At 52.3% G+C, this 21,106-nt stretch overlaps 1 protein-coding gene across 1 annotated transcript in view; it reads left to right on the forward strand.

The window, feature by feature from the left end:
• The first annotated feature begins 20,213 nt into the window (after positions 1-20,213).
• Clmb (calcimembrin) overlaps positions 20,214-21,106 on the forward strand; it is a 28,882-nt gene continuing 27,989 nt past the window's right edge. The window contains exon 1 of the mRNA XM_021169789.3: positions 20,214-20,486. Coding sequence (XP_021025448.1) covers positions 20,400-20,486 — 87 coding nt within the window. The 5' untranslated portion in view covers positions 20,214-20,399. The remainder of the gene's footprint in view (positions 20,487-21,106) is intronic.

A 21,106-nucleotide genomic window follows, 5' to 3' on the forward strand; every position in this document is an offset into this window, starting at 1 on the left:
GGCTTGGTGGTACTTGCCTTTCATCTCAGCACTCTAGAAGCAGGGAGATGTTGTTCAGTTCAGCTTGGTCTACACAGTTCCAGGACAGCTGGGGTTCTATAGAGAGACTCTGATGATAAGTAAATATTTAATAAGGATACTAGCCAAGCATGGTGGCGTATACCCATGATCCTAGCGCTCAGGCTGAGACAGTAGAATTGCCACAAGTTGCAGCCAGCCTGGGTTACATTGAGTCCCAAGACAACCTGAGGCTAGAATGAGAACCTGTCTCAAAACAACAGGAAATAATACCAAAGGATACTAATATGGTAAAACAGGCAACAGCCTCATCGGGAACCAAGTGGTGAGCTGCTTAGGAGAAGCTGATTTTGCTAATTTGTGTGGGGTACTTAGGCGTGTGTGGGGTGCTGACCAGCCTAAGCATGTGTGCCTGGTGCCCGTGGATTAGAAAGCAGCTTGGAAGTCCTGGGAAAGTCTGTACGGCCAGCAGATGAAGGCACCTTAAGACCCACATGTGAGAATGCACAGGTCCTCCACACGTGCACTGTGACGCACGGTTGATAAATAAATGTTATTTTTGAAAGCCTTTGTATAATTAACATCATTTATTCCAGGAGCTTATTTTTGATGTCTGGAGAAACCTGTTGTTTCTGTATGGTACTTCCCACTTAGTGCAAGACCTTTATCTCAGGTTAGGCGGGAAGCTCAATAGCAGGGGTCCGGCGAGCTCTAAGGCGAAGGCATGAAGTAAGTGGCTCGGTGGGGGCAGGGTGTGAGAATATCTGTGGTGTGTATTGGGGGCGGCGGCTGTGAGAGTATCTGGTGTGTGAGTGTGGTTGGGGGGGGGGTGTGGTGCTAGAGATTGAACTAGGACCTCATATATGTTCGGTGAACACTATACCCCGTGAATATTCATCCTTAGGCATTGTGTGTGCCTGTGATCTCCTCAGCAGGACCCGTGTCGTCCTTCACAGCTGTTTCTGAGCTTGTCCATCTCCGAAGCTCTCTGTTATCTGCCCCTGGGAAGGATCTGGGCAATTCTGAATTGGATGCAATCTTGGTCCCTCCTAGGTTCCCAACTAGGCCCCTTAAGGAGATGGCTTAGAACCTGCCAACTGGTGCCAACAGCCACACACACACACCACAGCAGTCCAGAATGGGTTGGGTGAGCCCCATTTGCTACACTGTAGTTCTGTGGCCCAGGGCATGTTTCTGTCCACAACCCTCCAATAACACCCACTGGCAGGGCCATGCACAGCAGAGAACATGCTCACAGTGGGGGTATATTCTGGTGATACTGAGAAAGCTTTTAAATGCTAATTAACATCTAGAATGTCTTGCCGGTCAGATGCATTCAGTCAGATGCATTCGAAGGCACCAGGCCATGACAATATGTATCGAAAGGCAAAGCGAATAAAACATTTAACTGCTGGCACAGCTACCTCCTCTCTGTGTTCATCCCTTCACCTGTCGTCTCCACTTAGAGATGGGGAACCAAGGACGCCCAGCCCGCAGCAGTGACTTCTTAGGTTCACATGACAGTAAGTGATGGAGGAGGGGGATAGCTGGTGGTGGCTCCACTAGAGACGAGCTCCGTGTTGCCTGGCATGTGTAAGATCCAGGTTTGGTACCCGGGAAAGCAGAAAAGCCTTTCTCATAACTCGGTGCCCTTCCAGCCACAGCCCAGTCCAAGTACCCTTTATTACAGAATCAAAATAGGGAATCAGGAACAGACAGGTACCTTGTACGAGTGTGTGTGTGCATCTGCCTCTTGCCATCCCCTTCACGAATGAGTGGTCAGAGCTGCAGCCACATTACAAGCAGAGGTGACCAGCATGATGCCTGTGTTGAGGGTGCCTGCAGTGAAGAATGGTGTATGGTGGGTAACAGTCTGTAGCCCTGGCCCAGAGGATTCAGGGCCCAGAGGACCCAACACCAGTTTTTAGCAGCCTGAGCCACACTTTGTTTTGTTTGGTCCGTTGTCTCTCTGTGGTGGAGACTGGCCCTGACTCTCAGTCCCCCTGCCTCCTCTTCCGAAATGCTGAGTTCAGCCATGATTGGGGCATTCTTTATCTAAATACTAAAGTGAATAGCATGGCTCTAAAGCCAGGTGTGCCTGTGCCGCCCTCACCTGTAGTCCTAACAGGAAGAAGCAGCAGGGTTGTGGGGCTCAGAGTCAGCCTTGCTACAAATAAACAAATGATAGACAAAAATTAAAAACAAGCAAAGAGGAAAAATGCCACCTCTGGGTAAACACTCCAGGGATTGTGACCTCATAGGTGGCATAGATTTTTAAACAGGGTGCATACAGAAATGATCGATTGTACTACATTAAAAAATTGTTCATAAAAAGGACAATTAGGTTGACATTCAGGAAGCAAGGCAGGGAGATGGCCTAGAGGGTAGTGTGCGGTGGAGCCATGAGGATCAGAGCTCAGATCCCAGGACCCACAGAAAGCCAGACAGAGCCACAAGCAGGCGCAATATCAGCACCAGCACCGGTGTGTTCCTAGAGCTCGCTGGCCAGCCTAGCTGAATCAGGGAAGAGACCCTGGCTCAAAAAATAAGGTAGAGGGCTGGAGAGTTGGGCAAGCAGTTAAGAATAGGACCTGAGAGCCGGGCGTGGTGGCGCACGCCTTTAATCCCAGCACTCGGGAGGCAGAGGCAGGCGGATTTTTGAGTTCGAGGCCAGCCTGGTCTACAAAGTGAGTTCCAGGACAGCCAGGGCTATAAAGAGAAACCCTGTCTCGAAAAACCAAAAAAAAAAAATAGGACCTGAGCTAGCTTCCCAGCACTCATAATGGTTTTGTGTGTTAGCAGTTTGTCTAAGCTCCGCCCCACAGTTACCTGGCAACAGCCAGGTGTGCCTGACTCACTATAAAAGGGGCTGCTTGCCCCCTCCCTGCTCCGTGCTCTCTTGCCTTCTTGCTCCTGCTCTGTCCCATCTCCCCTTCCCCTCTCTCCTGATTTCCCTCCCCCATCTCTCTCCACCTGCTCATGGTCACACTCCTCTGCTCACTCTGTCTCTTTGTCTGTCTCCCTTTCACTGTCTCTACTACCCTCTCATCACCCCTCCCCATGCCCCGAATAAACTCTGTTCTATACTATACCATCATGCAGCTGGTCCCTCAGGGAGAAGGGATACCTCAGCATGGGACCGCGGAGGCACGCCCTTCCCCCCACACTTGGCTACACCTCCACCAGACATACTCCTCCTCTCCTTATCCTTTTTATAAAACACAACAGGTAGCTCACAATGTAACTCCAGCTCCAGAGATCTAACACCATTTTCTGGCCTCTCAAGGGTATGACTTCACACATGCACATGCACACATCTTTTTAAAAAAAAAAAGAAGAAGAAGAAGGAAGGCAGTACGGCGGCATGCTTAGCCTAATCCCAGGACTCGGGAGGCAGAGGCAAGTAGATTTCTGTGAGTTCCAGGACAATCAGGGCTATATAGAGAAAACCTGTCTCGATAAATAAAAGTAAATACAGAGCCGGGCAGTGGTGGCGCACGCTTTTAATCCCAGCACTTGGGAGGCAGAGGCAGGCAGATTTCTGAGTTCGAGGCCAGCCTGGTCTACAGAGTGAGTTCCAGGACAGCCAGGGCTACACAGAGAAACCCTGTCTGGAAAAACCAAAAAAAAGAAAAAAAAAAAAAAAGAAAAACCAAAATAAAAAAATTTTAAAAAATCCATCTAGTGTGCTCATCTCATCTATACATAGAAATGTCACTGAGTTGGGGGGTTCTAATTAAGCAGGAATTTTCCAAAAGCCACCCAACAGCTGGCAGGCACACAAATATGTGTCATCAGTGTCCCTAAGCAGGAACAAGTTAAAAACAAGAGGTAACAGGAGTTGGTGTCCTAGTACCTGCCACATCACACCTGTGTACATCTGATGCACCCACACTCATAACCCCAGAGCCAGTTGTCCCACGCCAGGGTGTAGGGTTCTGGATGTGTGTTCTCAGCACCAGCCTCTGGATTAAGTGTCATAGCTGACAGGTTCTCCTACAGTGCCGCTCCTACAGCCCCTGGGGGCTCCTGAAGGCCCCTAGAGTCAGTCCCACATTTGCCATGAGCATCTAACACCTGCCCACACCTTGTCTCTCCCAGAGCTCAGACCTGGATCCTGCAGTGTCTCCTGTACTTGGGGTCGGTGCCATCCCCTGAAGGGCTTAGAGACTGGAGAGCAGCTGCCCTGGGTGCCAAGCTCTGCTCAGAAGTACCTGCTCCATAGTCGTTGTCAAAGCAGCAGGCTAGGGGGTCCTGTGCCTTGAGATGCTCTGGTCACTTGTATCAGGAAGGTGACAGTCACCTCGTTCCAGCATCATAAGCCGAATGGAGAGGGGGTTCTGTGCATTTTAGGGAACCTGATGAGTGAGGGGAAAGGTAGAACTGAGAAGTTCAGGCTGCTAAGAGCATCTCAGCACAGCTGCATCCTGAGAACCTCGGGCCCCATCCCAGCATCCCTGTGGACATCGCCCAGGGGTCCTGCCAATGGCTGCGTTGTCCCTAGACTGCCTCAGTGTTCCTAGCTGGCTTCTCAGACTTCCCGTTTGCAGCATCTGATCTAACACATACCTGGCAAGTCTCTCAATGAGCGAGCTCACCACTTCTATACTCAACTTTCTCACCACAAGGGAGAGCAGAGGACCCTGCTTCAGCCACACAGGAAGGACTGTGTAGATAGCAGGTGAGAGGTACCCTGGAGGCTCAGAGCATAAGGTAGCTCCAGCAAAGAGGTGTCTAGATGGGGTTCTCACCTGCCCACCCCAGGCAGTAGGCAATGTCCACTCCTTCAGAGCTGTGACAGGGATCATTAAGAAGCCAGAAGCCCTTCCTGCCTTGAGCTACCACCTGCTCTCCTTCCCCTGGGGCCATGACTGGAGGGTGGACAGAGCTAGTGACGACTGGGCTTGGAGCCAGGGTCTCAGCTGACATGTCTCATGTTATATGTGGAATCCAGAGTACACAGGGGCCCCACTACTCCACATCTAGCAAGTGTGGGTTCCGGTCACACAAGCTCCACCAAGAAAACACCTAGGAAGGGAACCATGGGAGAAGTAACCTGATCATATACAGACTGTCCCCATCACTGGGCCATGGAACCTGGGGGACAGGAGCTCGATCCACCCTCTCCTCCAGTACCTTCACACCCTTCCTGTTCTGCTCAGCATCTTGCCTGGTACCCCACCACCAAGCACCCTAATCAATCTTGTCTTCAGCATCCTCTATTTATTTTATTTATTTATTATGAATACACTGTCGCTGTCTTCAGGCATACCAGAAGAGGGCATCAGATCCCATCACAGATGGTTGTGAGCCATCATGTGGTTGCTGGGACTTGAACTCAGGACCACTGGAAGAGCAGCCAGTGCTCTTAACCACTGAGCCATCTCTCCAGCCCCTTCATCCTCTCTAACAGCCACACACAGTGTCCCTACCCCTTTCCTTCCCAACCTCCTTCAGCTTGCCTGCCCGGCATCCCTGTCCAGCCTCCTGCCCGGCATCCCTGTCCAGCTTCCTGCCCGGCATCCCTGTCCAGCCTCCTGCCCAGCATCTCTGCCAGCCTCTTGCTCAGCTTCCTGTCCAACATCCTTGCTCAGCCTTCTTTAAGTCCTTACCTCTAACAAGAGCCTAGAGAGAAGACTGTCTATCCATCACAACCCTAGTACCTTGTCTCTCCTGGGAGTGGTTTGGGTGGGAGAGGAAGAGTCCCTCGATGAACGTGAATCTGGCCTATATACTATTTTCTGCTCCCCAACGGTCTGCAGCTGCAGCAAGACCTTACATCCCCAGACAGTTCAGCCAAGATTTTAGAGGCTGAGAACTGAGCAGGTCATCCAACTGTTAGCCAGTGTCTCTGACAGGCTCCCTCACCCTCTCTCAGGCACACTGGACTCTCCAGCCAGAGCCTTCCATCTCCACCCACCGAGGTGGGTACCCTCCCCACAGACGACTGAGAGGAGGAACCAAGGTCAAGAAGCAGAAATCCCAGCATCCCAGAGAGGCCACAATTCAGTAAGTTGGACAGTCCTCGTAAGCCTAACCTGTCCCTGAGGACAGACCACCTTCGCCCATCCCACTGAGGAGGGCAATGAAGTTAGGCATTCCCTAGATACCATGATATGTGACCACAGAGTCTAAACAGCAAGGCATGTCTCAGGAGAGGAATTCCTGCATTTCTGCAGCCTACTGCACCCAGGGACCCTAGCTGGCATACCAGGGTAGGGTACTGGCTCATCTCTTGCTCTCTCCATTTCTGACAGCTCCATGGTTTGTTTGTGTCTTTAAAAAAAAAAATGTAGTTTACAATGTGTGTGATGGCTCCAATCTGTCATCCTAGATCTCAGGAGGCTGAGGCAGGAGGATTCCCATGAGTCTAAGGCCAGACTCAACTATATAGTGAGTTCAGGCCAGCCCAGAAGACAAGATGAGACTATCAATTCAAGGAAAAAAAAAATCAGTTCAACAAAATGGTTTGGGCCAGGTGGTGGTGTCATATGCCCCTGATTCCAGTGCTCAAAAGGCAGAGGCAGGCAGATCTCTGAGTTCAAAGCCAGCCTGGTCTACACAGTGAGTTCCAGGACAGCCAGGGCTATCTACATAGAGAAACCCTGTCTCAGAAAAAAAAAAAAAAAAAAGATAAGTAAGTAGATAGATAGATAGATAGATAGATAGATAGATAGATAGATAGATGATAGATAGACAGATAGATGGGGAGAGGGAGGGGAGAGGGAAAAGAGAGAATGGGTGGGGGGAGGCTATTTGTAAAGGCAGTGTTTGAGTGCCTGTGGTAGAAAGAGACCCAGCTTGTTTGTCAATGGTTAGTCACATCCTAGGACTGTATAAACCATCCAGTCTTGTCTTGTGAGACCCAGAAACTTGTGCCCAGGACAAGCCATGACCACATCTGACTTGGCCATGGCCACTGGAAGTGTATGTGGTCCCCCAGCTGGGGCTCTTGGAATTAGGGGCAGTAGAGTTTGGACCAAGAGAGCATGCTGGTCTGCCCTGCCCAAGGCCTGAGGTTCTACCCTTAGCCAATGGGGCCTTTCTCAACCCAGGTATAAGAGAACAGCCTGGTGTACCCTGGCCCCGGCTCACTCCCTCAGCCTTCACCGGTCCTCATGCACCACAAGTGGGCTTGGCCACCTTTGCCTCCAGGCCATCTCCTGGGAGGTAGGAGGAGATGCTCCTCCCATTGCTGCTTTCAATGTCAAAGGCCAAGGCCCAGGTGCCTTCTGGGGACAGTCTTGGGGACAGCCTCTGTGGCTGGCATCCTGGTTCCAAGATCAGAGGGAGCATGGAATGTTCTAGCTACGCCCTCGCTAAAAGTGACCCCGTCTCACTAGGATACCTACGGCACCCAGCCTCCCTTTCCCAGGGCAGTCCCATGGCCTCATAGCCCATCACTGGGGGCAGTCACAGCTGGCCACATGCAGCGAAGAGTCTGTGCTCTCTCCCCAGTGTGAATCCTGCCACTCTCGAGTCCTCTGTCATCACAGGCCTTGGGGAGGGCAATACCACGTGGAGCCAAGACACATGGCAGATGCTGGCTCGGAAATGTTCTGAAGTTAGGCAGCCTGTCACTGACCAACCTGATCAGACAAACGGGCCATCGGGTCTGGGTGTGGCTCAGGGACAGATGCATGCTTAGCCTGGAGCTCTGTCACCCACCACTCCAGGCTCAACACTTTGTCGCCTCAGGCTGTACATACACCTAAAACCTCCACTTGTTGTCTACTAAGGACCCTGGGTTCATTCGAGATAGATGCCCACACCTGCCTCTCCTGGGATAGACACCTGGTTTCCTCCTTGTTCCCATCCTTCTTCTTCCCCATTTGCCCCTTTCTTCTGCTTGGGCTCCCATTGGCCCACCCCTCTAGCCCCAGGGCCAGACATGGGAATCCGAAGCAAGGGGATTAAAGCTTCGAATGCCACAGGGGACACGCAAGGCCTGGGCTTAGGGATAATTTCCCTTCTCTGCAAAGGCCAGGCATTTAGTCCACATGGGCCAGGAGGGACGGGGAGCAGCCCAATGGCAGATGGCCACCACAGAAGAGCAAGCCACTGTCCCCAGCCTGAACGAATTCCCTGAGACTAAAGACGGACACTAAGCTCCTGCACCAACAGGTAGGAGGGGCAGAGGGGGGCGGGGAGTCCAAGAAGGTATGTGGGCGCCCACCTTCAGCCTCAGGGGGTCTTCCCTCCTGCAGGACCTAGGGATCAAACTTGTGTCGTCAGGCTTAATGGCTGCCAGCACCTATGTCTGCTACGCCGTCTCTACCATCCCTTGTTGGGTTATTTTAAGTTAAAGACTACACATCCACCCATACTGGTGAAAGAGGGGCTGACCAGTGCTGCAGTCCCGATTTTTCTGCTGTGATCTCTGCCTGCTTCTTTCCTGGCTGGAGCTGGTGTGACCCTGACAGTAAGGAAGGAGCGCATTTCTTCTCTCTGCTGGTTGGCAGTGCCCTGTGTGCTGGGGGTGTGGAGTCATTTGTTGCACTGTCCGTTCGCTCCTGGAGTTGAACTTAGTCAGAGGCTTTCTGAGTTCTTCCTCAGCAGAGACAGCCAGGGCTCATGTCACAGGGCTCAGTCTCTTCCAGGACAGCTTGTGCAGAGAGCTGAGATCCCTCAGTGCTGGTGTCTCCTGGAGTTCTGGAGTGGCTTTCTGGGTTCCCACGTAGGCTTATCCACATAGGGGACAGGCCCAGCAGGACCTGTAAGTAGCCAGAGCAGCCACCTCTGACTCCCAAAAGGCCACTAGTGCCAGGTGCTCAGGAGTGAGCAAGCTGGGCATGGTGGCTTACACCTGTCATCTCAGCATTCAAGAGCCTGATGCAGGAGGACGGCCATCAACCTGGGCTGTGTGCTGAGTTCCAGACCAGCCACTCTACAAAGAGTGAGACCCTTTTGCAAACACAAAACAGAACAGAGAGCTAGGGACATAGATCCCTTGGTAGAGTGTTTGTTCACCATTCAGGACACCCTGGGCTCATTCTCCAGCACCACAGAAATCAGGTGTGGTGGGACACACCTCCACTCCTAGCACATGGGAGGTTGAGGCAGGAGAATTGCCTCAAATACAAGGTCAGCCAGGGCTAAGCAGAACCAGGCCAGTCTGGGCTATGCAGGACCGTGCCCCAAACAAGAGTTTTTGTTATGTCCCCAAAACCAACCAAAGAAATGTCTTTCCAAGCACAGGAAATCACAGAGAACACCTGAATATCAGCCTAGCACTCCCTGGATTTGGGTCTTCTGAGACGATTGAGCAATTGGTTGATTGATTGTGTGTGTGTATGTATGAAGTGACTGCATCCCCAGGGAAGTGCTTCCCAGATACCAGCAAACAACAACCCTGTCCCCTTGTCCCCTGCTCAGGCTGTGACGCCTCTGCTTGCCCGGCCACTCTGTCACTCTGTCGCTCTGTCAGTTTAGTTAGTGGCTACAGTGTGAAAATTGTTCAGGGTTATCCCACAAAGCACTGCACCGCCAAGAGCTGCGCCTAGTCACCAGTTGACAAGGTAGGGGCCAAATCAGCTCAGATAGGAGAGTCCACCGGCCCAACTGACTCTTGGTCCCTGTGGTACTTACCAAGCCTGGCTTTAGCATGGCCAGCTGCAAGCAGTAACTCACTAGGACACCGTGACTGTAACTGGCGGCTGCAGACACCAGCTTTGAGACTGAGGGAAGAGCTGTCTGGAAACAATGTTTCCAGTTATGATGTACTTAGTTAGAATGGGCAGACAGACCTGGCTAAAGAAAGATGGTGGGCACGGGAATGGCACGTGCTGCTTGGGTTTGTTTCCTTTTGTTGAGACAGGGTCTCTTGTGACCCAGGTCGGCTTTGAGTTCTTGATCCTCCTACCTCCACTTCTTGAATATGAGAATTACAGACCTGTGCTACCAGACCCATCTTTTTTACTTTTGGGTTTTTTTTTGGGGGGGGTGGATGACCTTTTTTTCTTCTTCTTTCTCCCACGCCCGGCTGACCTTTCTCTTTTTTCTTTCTTTTCTTTTCTTTTCTTTTCTTTCTTTCTTTCTTTTTTCTATTTTCAGACAGAGTTTCTCTGTGTAGCCCTGGCTGTCTTGGAATTTGCTCTATAGACCAGGCTGGCCCCCAACTCACCGAGATCTGCCTGCCTCTGCCTCCCAAGTGCCAGGATTAAAGGCAGGCACCACCAGCAGGTCCCAGGCCTCTTTTTACCTTTTAAATGCATCTTCTAGTAAATCTTAAAATAGTGCCTGGAACTCTGTTACTCCCTTGCCTAACCAATCTGATGCAGTCACAATCGAAACAGGGACCCAGGGAAAGTATAGACAGTGGATAGACAGACAGGTAGACAGCCAGATGACCAAGTGCCAGCCATCTGAACTGAAGTGCTGAGTGGCCAAGGCCTGGCAGCTCCCTCTTGGCTCTCAGACCTCTAGACTAGTGTAATGAAGGATGGCACCCTCTCCTCTCTTCTCCTCACACTCCAGGAAGCCTCAAGTGCAGTAGCCCTGCGGGAAGGGGTGCTGAGCCCCTGCCCTGCCTAAGTCACCAGAGCCTCCTGTCCTGGGAATAGCTCCCTGCCCCCCACGCTTGCCATTGCGTGTGACACTCTCACCCCCCTGGCACCAACTCTCACACCCCTGGCACAATCCCCGGTGTGCTGGCCCAGAGCCTGGATGGAGGGCAGAGCTGCTGTGAAGGGGTGCAGCCATCACCCTGGGTTCTCAGGGAGAAAAATGCCAGCACTGTGGTTGTCCCTGGGCATGGTTCCCAGGCCAGGGCAAGCAATGTCTGTACACCATGGTGTCTGCTTTGAAGCAGCCGGGCCAGCACTTCACCAAGGTCTGGGCTGGCACCCAGTTTGCCTGGGAAGGGATGCCCTACACACACACACACTGAGTTGGGAATACATGAAGTTGCCTAAGCTCCTGACCAGAGTCTGGAACAACGCACTTTGTATAGCTCAGGTCTGGGGGCACCGAACCCACACACACACACCCCACTCCACCCCCATCGTGCCTGGCCTAAGGAGGGACAGACGTCTTCACAGAGAAATGTCTCCTGGTCTGTTTGCTTTTTCCATAACTGGGACTTTCATAGCAAGTGTTCTCTCTACCACTGAGCTGCAGCCCCTGGTGTCTTTCACTTTTTAAATTTGAGATAGAATCTGGCTAAGTCGAACTCACTCCAGTCCTGAACTCATGCTGTAGCCCAGGCAGGCCTTGAACTTGCCATCCTCCTGTCTCAAACTCCTGAGTAGCTGAGATGACGGAACCTGGTAGCATTCATAGCTTGGTACCCTGAGTTCACAGGTCCACAGTCTCCCGAGATCTTTCCAGATGTGCCAGACTGGATACAAGCTCTGGCCTGGGCTTGGGGACCATCAAGGCTTTCTTGTACCTGGTTCTCTGTGGAAGTGTGGCCAGGTAAAAGATGACATTGCTGTCCTTCAAGGACACCTTGGCACATGAGCAAGAAGACAGTCCTGCAGAGGCCACTCCCTCTCAGGTGGCAGAGCTCCCGTCCTTGTCACAACAGCTCAAGATTTCCCCAATTCTGACTTGAGCAATGTGAGTTTCTTAACTCCCAGAGGATCCCGTGGGCTGAAGGAGGCGCAGGACTGACATCAGGAGCCAGCCTGATCCCACCACACCTAGAGGGCGGATCCCTTCACCACGCATAGCCACATGTGAGCCTCTGAGAGAGTCACTTTCTCCATAGTCCCCACCCTGGCCTCACCCCTAAACTCCTTGCTTTGGAAAGTCCCCCCACAGAGCCTACCCACATCCAACATTCAATACCATTTATTATGGGGCGTCCTTTCGTGCTGATTTGACTGACGTCAGTGTGAGTGGTTTCTGGGATTAGTTCAGTGTGGCCGTGTGTGGCATTGTCTTTCTTTGCTTTTGGATGTCCCGATGTCAGGGAGATTGGATGCGATGTCAACCATGGTTTCTCATGCTTCTAGCTGATCTCGGGGCTAATAGCACACCCTCAGTCTTAGGATATGGAAGGAGGAGCAGGTGGAAGCCAGTAAGTGCTGCACCTTGGGGAAGCTTCCAGAACAGCTTCACACCCGCACAGAGGTGGAGCAGAGGCTCACACCCTCCTCCCTTGTGGTGACTGAAGGACAGTCACGAGGGACCTTCCACAGCAGGCCAGGGAGAGCTTTGCCACTCTTTCTTGTCGCTGTAAGACACATTGGTTTGTTCCTTCTACTCTGGGATCTTTTTTCCCCTCTTAAAGCTGTTGATTTAATTTTACATTTGCTTCTCGTGTGTCTGTGTGTGCACTGCATGCACGCGAACCACACTGTGCATGGGAGGATCAGATGACATGTGGAACACAGGTGTTTTCCATCTATCTGTAGGTGCCAGGGTTTAAACTCATGTTGTCTATGCAGAGTGCAGCCACCACCGACCATGGCTCCCGTTGTCTATGCTCTCTGGCCCTAGGCTGCCAGCCTGGCCTCCTGGCAAGCTAACCTTGAGGTTCTCATCTTTCCTGCCTTCCTCCTTAACTCCAATTCCTGCTGCCTGCCCCTTCTACACCTCAGCTTGGCGTCCCCATCCCATCTTGCTAGGCTTGGCCATGTGAGGGCTCTGTCTTGCTGGCCTAGTGGCTCCCAGAGATGGAAGGCTTTGCCTGACTGTTCTCCAAGCTGCCAACACCATCCAGAGCCTTAAGTTCCAGAGGCGTGGGAAGCTGGGTCTGTAGTGAAGGAATGAGCCAAGAATGAATGAGAGAGAGAGAGACAGAGACAGAGAGAGAGACAGAGACAAAGAGACAGAAACAGACAGAAAGACAAAGAGGAGAGGGAGAGAGAAAAGAGAGGAAAGGAGAGGAGAGGAGAGGAGAGGAGAGGAGAGGAGAGGAGAGGAGAGGAGAGGAGAGGAGAGGAGAGGAGAGGAGAGGAGAGGAGAGGAGAGGAGAGGAGAGGAGAGGAGAGGAGAGGAGAGGCTTGAGCTCTTGACTGGAGGAGACCTGACTCCTATGTGACCCTGAGGTGAGCTGGGTCTAAGAGCCCTGGGTATCCCTGCCTTTATCTGTCCCTCATGCCTACCCTGCATCCTCCTCCAGGGCAACTTCTGCCTCTCAGCCTCTTCCTCCCTCATAACCACTGTGCCCTCCTGCCACCTCCTGACCAATGGTACAGCTCTGCTGGAGGTTCTGGTAGCCCTCATTGGTGTGGTCATTATATTACACACGAGTGACTTTTATACCTTAAAGCCTGTTATCAGTGCACAGTTCAGTCATTTCCGTAAACTGACGGCTCTCCCAGCCTGCTGGCTGCCCTTCCTCGGTCTGCCTGCAGCCCTGGCAACCGCTAATCCGATTGCTGTCTCCGGATTTGCCTGCTCTGGACACTTCCTGTCAGTGGGATCACACACTCTGTGGCCTTCTGTGTCTGGCTTTTTTCCTGAGCACCATGGGGTTGCGGGGTACAGGGAGGGTCATTCTGCTTTGGACTTGAGATCTTGTCTCTGTCTGCCTCCCCCACCCCCCCCCACCCCCAGCTTCCTCTCCTCCAGTAGGAATCATGGGCATGCTTCCTCATTCCCATTGGGTAGTGTTTTGAGGTCTGTGTGCAGGGGAGTGTTGGCAGCCCAGTCCTCCCTCCCTGGCTGCCTGATAGACACTACTCATCTTGGTTAGCAACTTGGTTAGTGGCTCATCTCGGCTAGCAACTTGACACACCTGGGAAGATGGAACCTCAAGTGAGGAATTGCCTCCATCAGATTGGCCTGTGGGACATTTTCGTGATGATGTGGGACTAGACCCACTGTGGGTGGTGCCACTCCTAGGCTGGTGGTTCTGGACGGTATAAGGAAGCAAGCTGAGCTCATCATGGTGAGCAGGCCAGCAAGCAGCATTCCTCTATGGTCTCGTCTCTGCATCAGTTCCTGCCATGAGTTCCTGCCCTGACTGATGGACTCTAAACTGTAAATCAAAACTAACCCTTTCCTCCCCGAGTCACTTTTGGTCCCGATTTCTCGCAGCAGCAGCAACAGAGAGCACTCCAGGAGCCGGGCAGTGGTGGCATACATCTTTAATCCCAGCACTTTGGAGGCAGAGGCAGGCTGATTTCTGAGTTCGAGGCCAGCCTGGTCTACAGAGTGAGTTCCAGGACATCCAGGGCTACACAGAGAAACCCTGTCTCGGAAAAAACCAAAAAAAAAGAGATAGCGCTCCAGTGCTGGAAAGATACCTCAGTGGTTAAGAGCACTGACTGCTCTTCCAGAGGTCCTGAGTTCAATTCCTAGCAACCATGGTGGCTCACAACCATCTGTGACAAGATCTGATGTCCTCTTCTGGTGTGTCTGAAGACTGGCAACAGTGTATTCATATACATAAAATTAAAAAATAATTTTTTAAAAATAAAAATTTTTAAAAAGATAGCACTCCAAAGGTTGGATGGATGATGGCAGTTGTCTCCACAGCAAGCTGTGTGAGCAGGTTACCCAAGCACCTGTGTGAGTTAGCGTGGGCATTCTCTTTGGTACAGCCTAGAAGCGTGAAGGAGCTGCTGATACGCCAACTTCTGACTCTAGAAGAATCTGCAGAACTGTTTCCCAAGAGATTGTACCACATGCCCAGCAGCCATCTCCACTTCCTTACCAAATGTCTTTTTCCTTTTCTATACACGTGTTTGTGTACATGTGGTGTGTGAACACATGCATGCTACAGCACACACATGAAGGCCAGAGAACAACTTTGGGGAAGCCAGTTCTCTTCTTCTACCATGTGTTCACCGGGGATTGAACTGATTGACCTCAGGGTCATCGGGCTTGGCAGTAAGTGCCCCTACCCACTGAGCCATCTTCCCAGCCTTTGTTTTATTTGTTTGTTTGTTTATGTTTGTTTATTTATTGGTTTTTCAAGACAGGGTTTCTCTGTGTAGCCCTGGCTGTCCTGGACCAGGACACTCTGTAGACCAGGCTGGCTTTGAACTCAGAAATCCACCTGCCTCTGCCTCCCAAGTGCTGGGATTAAAGGCGTGCGCCACCACCACCCGGCTTTTTTTTCTTTTTTTTTTTTTTTAAGAAAGGAACTTCTTAAGCTGGTAAAATGGCTCAGCAGGTAAGAGCACTGACTGCTCTTCTGAAGGTCCTGAGTTCAAATCCTAGCAACCACATGGTGGCTCACGACTACCCGTAATGAGATCTGACGCCCTCTTCTGGTGTGTCTGAAGACAGCTACAGTGTACTCATGTATAATAATAAATAAATTTTAAAAAGAAAAAAAGAAAGGAACTTTTCACATAGCCCAAGCTGGCTTTAAATTACTGTTCTTTGTGACCCCAGCTCCTGAGTGCTGGGGTGGCAGGTGTACCCACCATCCCCATTTTGTGGTTAAATTGTGTATGTTAGTACTGTATCCCACAGGATGGCTTTGACTTCATCCTCACTGTGTGGAGCATCTCCTCTGTCTGCTGCCATCTGAATCTATTCCTTGGGATAGGGTCACCTAAAGCTTTCACCTCCTTAGTTGTTGCTATCACTGGGTAGGGCTTGGGATACAAGGGTTAGAAACAAAGGTCTCCTGTATGCTGAAGGCACTCTGTCATCTGGTCCTTGTGACTGCTAAGGGGGGTGCATTACCCACTGAGCCGTCCCACAACCTAGGCCTTCATTTGGGTATTTGCCTTAAAAAAAAAAGCCTACATATATGTCTTTGTGTCTGCATGTCTGTGTGCCACATGAATGTGGGTGCAAACAGAGGCCAGAGGTGTCAGATGCCCGGGAGATGGTCACAGGCCATCTGCTGTGGGTGCTGGGAATCACACTCAGGTCCTCTAGAAGAGCAACACTTGCTCTTAACTACTGAACCTTCTCTCCAAATCCTCCTTGTTTTTCAATTCTGAGAGCTCTTTATATATAATGGCACATGCCCTTTATCAGATAGATGATCTGCCAGCACTGAGTACCAGCTTGTGGCTTGTCTTTTCATTTTCTTTTCTTCTTTAATTGAAAAGTGGTTCTCCATACAGTGTGTGTCATCAGGCTTTTCCCCTCCCCCAACTTCTCACAGATTCTCTCCACCTCTGCTTAAAAAAAAAAAAAAAAGTCAGTTTTATTATTTAAAATTCCACCTGTGTGTATGTATATGTCTACGTATGAATGCAGGTGCCTGTGGAGGCCAGAGACATCTAACCCTTGGAGCTGAGTCACAGGTGGTTACGGGCTGCCTGATGTGCCATTTCCCATGCCCCTTTTCATGTCCTTTATGGCATCTTCTAAAGGTTTCATTTGAGGACCTGGTCATCAATTCTGTGGTTTTCTATTTCTTGAGGTCCTGGTTTTGTTGTCATTGTTTGGTTGGGTTTTTGTTTGGTTGGGTTTTTTGTTTGGTTGGTTGGTTGGTTTTTTAAGATTTATTTATTGATTATATGTAAGTACACTGTAGCTGTCTTCAGACACTCCAGAAGAGGGCGCCAGATCTCGTTACAGATGGTTGTGAGCCACCATGTGGTTGCTGGGATTTGAACTCTGGACCTTTGGAAGAGCAGTCGGGTGCTCTTACCCACTGAGCCATCTCACCAGCCCTGTTTTTTTTTTGTTGTTGTTGTTGTTTTTGTTTTTTGAGACAGGTCCTCATGTAGCCCAGGCTAGCCTTGAACTCCCTTTGTAGCTGAAGATTGAACTCCAGCCTTTACCTCCTGGGGGCTAGGAAGAGTTTAGTCGACTTCCACTTCCACATTAGAGTTCATCTTTCAAGGAAGTCAGGACAGGAACTCAGGCAAGGCAGGAACCTGGAGGCAGGAGCTGATGCAGAGGCCATGGAGGGATGCTGCTTACTGGCTTGCTTCCCCTGGCTTGTTCAGCCTGCTCTCTTATAGAGCCCAGGACCACCAGTCTAGAGATGGCTCCACCCACCATAGTCTGGGCCATACCTCAATAGTGATTGAGATCAAGAAAAAGGTCCCTATTGACCTTGAATTCCGGGATCCACCTGTCTCTTGCTCCCAAGCATGGGGATTAAAGGTGTGCTGGCATCCACTGCACCCCCATGCAGGCCTTCCTCACCTCCCAACTTACACCTCTGCAGGAGGCTCCTGATCTGTAGGCAGCCAGGCCCTCATGCTGAGTGCCCAGGGGCAGCAGAGCAGCCAGCCCCCATGTTTCTGGGCTACCAGAGGAGCAGGCAGAGTAAAGGATGGGGCTCCATGGTAACCAGGACTAAAGAGCGGGGCAGAGGGAAGGAAGAGGACTGGCCTGTAGGAGGCAGCCGTGGCCAGACTCTCAGTCTTCATCCTTTCTGGGTTGAACACACCCAGAACGTTCTCAGCCTTTTTCTATTCTGCCCCATCTACCATGACAGCCTCACCTCAGCCTCAAGGCCCTCCTGATGCCTGTTTCTTGCTCTCCTTGGTCCTCAGAGCCTGATGCCAAGACGCACCTGGCACGGGAAGAACTAGTGTCATGTGGAACAAGACACAGGAAATTGCTCCTGAGGCTGATAATCCTTAGAGGTGAAGGGGGTGGGGTAGGAACAACTGTCTCACTGCCCATGCAGCTGAAAGGGGACCTGACTTCATAGCCATCCACTCAGGACAGCACCAAGGATGCCCAGCTTGCCCTAAAACTCCAGGTGATTCTGAGATGACTTCCCCAGGTGCCACCTGATCTTCAATGTCTCTGCAGCTGTCTTCCACAGCAGGGTGAGGGGAATCCTCCTCCTCTAGGACCCAGAGTCATTTGCAGAAGCTTCTAGAAGCTTCAATACCACCTCGCCATAAAAGCAGCCACACACCTCGGCACAGCCTGCAGCTGATGGGCTCTTGACACTAGATTTCCAGGTCTCCCTTGTGGCCAGCTGTCACGGGGTGTCACTGGGCCTCTCTAGCCCAGCTGAGTCAGGCTCCGGGCTGGAGGAGGTTGAGGACATCCGTGTCACTTACTTTTTCTTTTTCTGAGACCTTTTTCTTGTAGCCCAGGCTGACCTTGAACTTGACATATAGCCCAGGCTGACTCTCTTGCCTCCATCTCCAGAGAGCTGGGATCACAGTTTATCAGGTTCTGGTGATGGAACCCAAGGGCACATGCAAGTTAGGAAAGCACCCTACAAATGAGCCACACCCACAGCCACAGTCCTGAGCTCCCTGAGTGATTCCTGCAGGCTGTTGCTCTGGGAGCAACTGGCAAATATTCAGGGGCTCTCATGTAAGGGTTATTGTAAGTGCAGAGGCAGTGGTGTGCTCCTAACATCGGGAGAGCATCAAGGGAGCAGGAGGGACCTCACTGGGGGAGAAGGAGGGAGATAGAAGCCATGGCTCAGAGGCTCAGCCCCAAGTTCTCAGAGGCTATGGAGAAGCGCCCACCTCAGAACAACAGGTGACAGGAGCATTGCCCCGTCTCCCATATGCACCACACACACACACACACACACCCATGATGGGTGCTCTCTTGCCAAGGACTGACTGGAGATGTTCAATCAAGAAGCTGAACGTGTTCTGTGCTTGTGACTCCTCTAAGCCAAGGTTCCCACAATAGCCATACGTGAAAATAACTGTCTACCCTGGAGAGGTGTCACAGGCACATGGGGACATTGAGGCCCCTTGCCATGTTGGCATTATATCAGTACTAGTGGCAAAGAACAAACCTAACTTCTGGGGCAATTTGAAGCCGAGAAGACAGGCTGACATCCACCAGCACCGGCATTTGGCTAGCCCAGATCCTTCTCCATCCAGAAGAGGAATTCAAAGACTCTGGCTGCTATCTCCTAGGGCTCCCATAATCACCATGAGAGGAGAGGGCAGAATCTGGACATAGGGCCATTGGCAGCTCAGGAAGTAGTCTGTTGGGATTTGTGGGAGGCGATGAACAGTTAAAAGGCCATGTCATCAGCCTTTGGAAGGTTCCAGGGAACCCCTAAGGAACATCGGGAATTAAGGGGAGGAAAATTTTAATCAAATATGAGTACACATGTATGTGAAGCATCTGTCCTGTGTCCCAGAGAAGGGGCGGGGCTGGGGGAGGTGATATAAGATGCTGTGTTGTGAAGCTGGAGACCACAGCAAACGCCCCGCTCCAGCTCCTAAACACTTCTCCCCATCCTGGTTCATGCCTGGAGACAGACATGGCAGGCAGGCACAAAGTGCTGGCCCAGGAATGCCCACTTCACACGAGGACCTGGGGGCTCAAGCCAGAGCAGGCCTCATGTTGTCTGGGGAAGGTGGGACATGGGCTATCCTACCCACTTCTGCTGGAATTCTGAAGAATATTTGATCCATTTCCTATCCCTGTGGCCTTAACAAAGCCAGGGTCTGAAACGTCACTGCATTTTTCTTTAGTGATGGTTCATAGTAGGATCGTACCTGTGTATCCACCGCAGGAATTCCACTTTCCTGCCCTGGACTCAGTTTCCCCTTATAGTCATCAGAAATATACACAGCCCCGGGGTACGGAGACCTGAGGCTGGTAGAGTGGTCGCACACTACAGACTTGCGACAAAGAATTGATCTAGGCAGGTGTGTGGGGCATTGAGAAGGGTCCCATGAGAGAACCATTAAGATACAGGGCTGGGCCGGGCAATGGTGGCGCACGCCTTTAATCCCAGAACTGGGGAGGCAGAGGCAGGCAGATTTCTGAGTTCGAAGCCAGCCTGGTCTACAAAGTGAGTTCCGGAACAGCCAGGGCTATACAGAGAAACCCTGTCTTGAAAAACCAAAAAAAAAAAAAAAAAAAAAGATACAGGGCTGGAAGTCACACCTGGGTATTGAAAGAGTGTGGGTGTATGGCTCAGTGGTGAATACTTGCTGGATGTATGGAGGAGGGGCACGGCGGGGGGGGGGGAGCCATGACATCAAAAACATAAAAATAAAGATAGCTAGGCATTGGCCTCAAGCTTGTAATCCTAGCACTTAGAAGATAGAGGCCAGAGGATCAGGGGTTCAAGGGCAGCCTGGGTGGGCTACAAGAGGCCCTATCTCAAATAATACAAAAGTAGTCATGATATAGGGAGTGGGGAGGCGGCAGCCGGAGGCCTCTGAGTCTGCACCCTCAGGTCCTCTGCCAGCTGTGGCAGGAGGGGGCACGTGGCCAGTCAAAATGCCAGAACCCAGCAGCGGGGAAGCCCGGGAGTCACAATGCCACCTGAACCTCCCAACTGCAGCGACGAGCCGGGGGCGTTACCTCTGCGTCTCTGCACAGGAGGCGGAGCCGGGCTCCCCTTTTCCTTCCACAGAACCGGGGACAGCCGGTCGATGCCCAAACTTTGCCCGGTGCCGGGAGCGCGGCTGCGGTGGGGAGGGCAAGCAGGGAGGTACAGCGGCAGGGGTTGTGGCTGAGCCCTGGGCGGGCTGCGGGGCGGAGCGGCCCGGGCGGCACCGCCCTCCAGGTGCTGGGCGGGGGCCGAGGCAAGCGCCGCTGCAGGCAGAGCAGGCCGGGCCATGACCCCCGCGGCCCACGGCTGCAGGCGCGTCGCCTGGTGTCCCTCACGGCCGCCAGCGTCCGCGCCCAGCGCGCCCCAGGAAGCGGTGAGTGTGCGCGCGCTGTGCGCGCCACGGCGGACGCACCGGGACCTGGGTTTTGGCGACCTGGGATAGGGACCCAGGACGAGGGACCCCAGGATCGTGGAGATCTGGGACGAAGGGGACCCGGAGGTGGGGAATCCGAGACGGTGGAGACCCGGGTTGGGGAACCCGGGAGGTAGGGAGCATGGGGTGGGGTGGAGACGTGGGAGTGGTGGCCTGTAGAGACCCCAAGGTGGTGGGGACTCCAGAGTGATGGGGGACCCTTTGGACCCTGGCGTCCTACAACTTCCTGCAGACTTCGCTGATCAGCTCGGCCTCCTCTGGCCGCGTGTCTGACATCGGGCGGGGGCGTGTCCCGCGCGTGGCAGCCTCAGGCCCCTCTTTGCACCCGGCTGGGTTGTCAGGTTGCCGAGCAGTCGGGCAAGGTGGGGGCAGGAGGCCTCGGGAGGAACCGCTTCCCTCCACCAAGTGTTTCCAATGTATTATTGATGAGCTGCCTCGCTTAGGGGCGCCCAGTACATCAAAGCAGCTTCGCGACCGCAAAGGGCGACCCGCTCGAAGCAGGCACTTCTCTTGGCAGGGCTGGCCCTGGCAGATCTGGGGAGGGCGCTTATTAAAAAGAG

The sequence above is a fragment of the Mus caroli genome, unplaced genomic scaffold (assembly GCF_978045245.1).
Source record: "Mus caroli unplaced genomic scaffold, Mus_caroli_1 scaffold_10, whole genome shotgun sequence".
Classification (NCBI taxonomy): domain Eukaryota; kingdom Metazoa; phylum Chordata; class Mammalia; order Rodentia; family Muridae; genus Mus; species Mus caroli.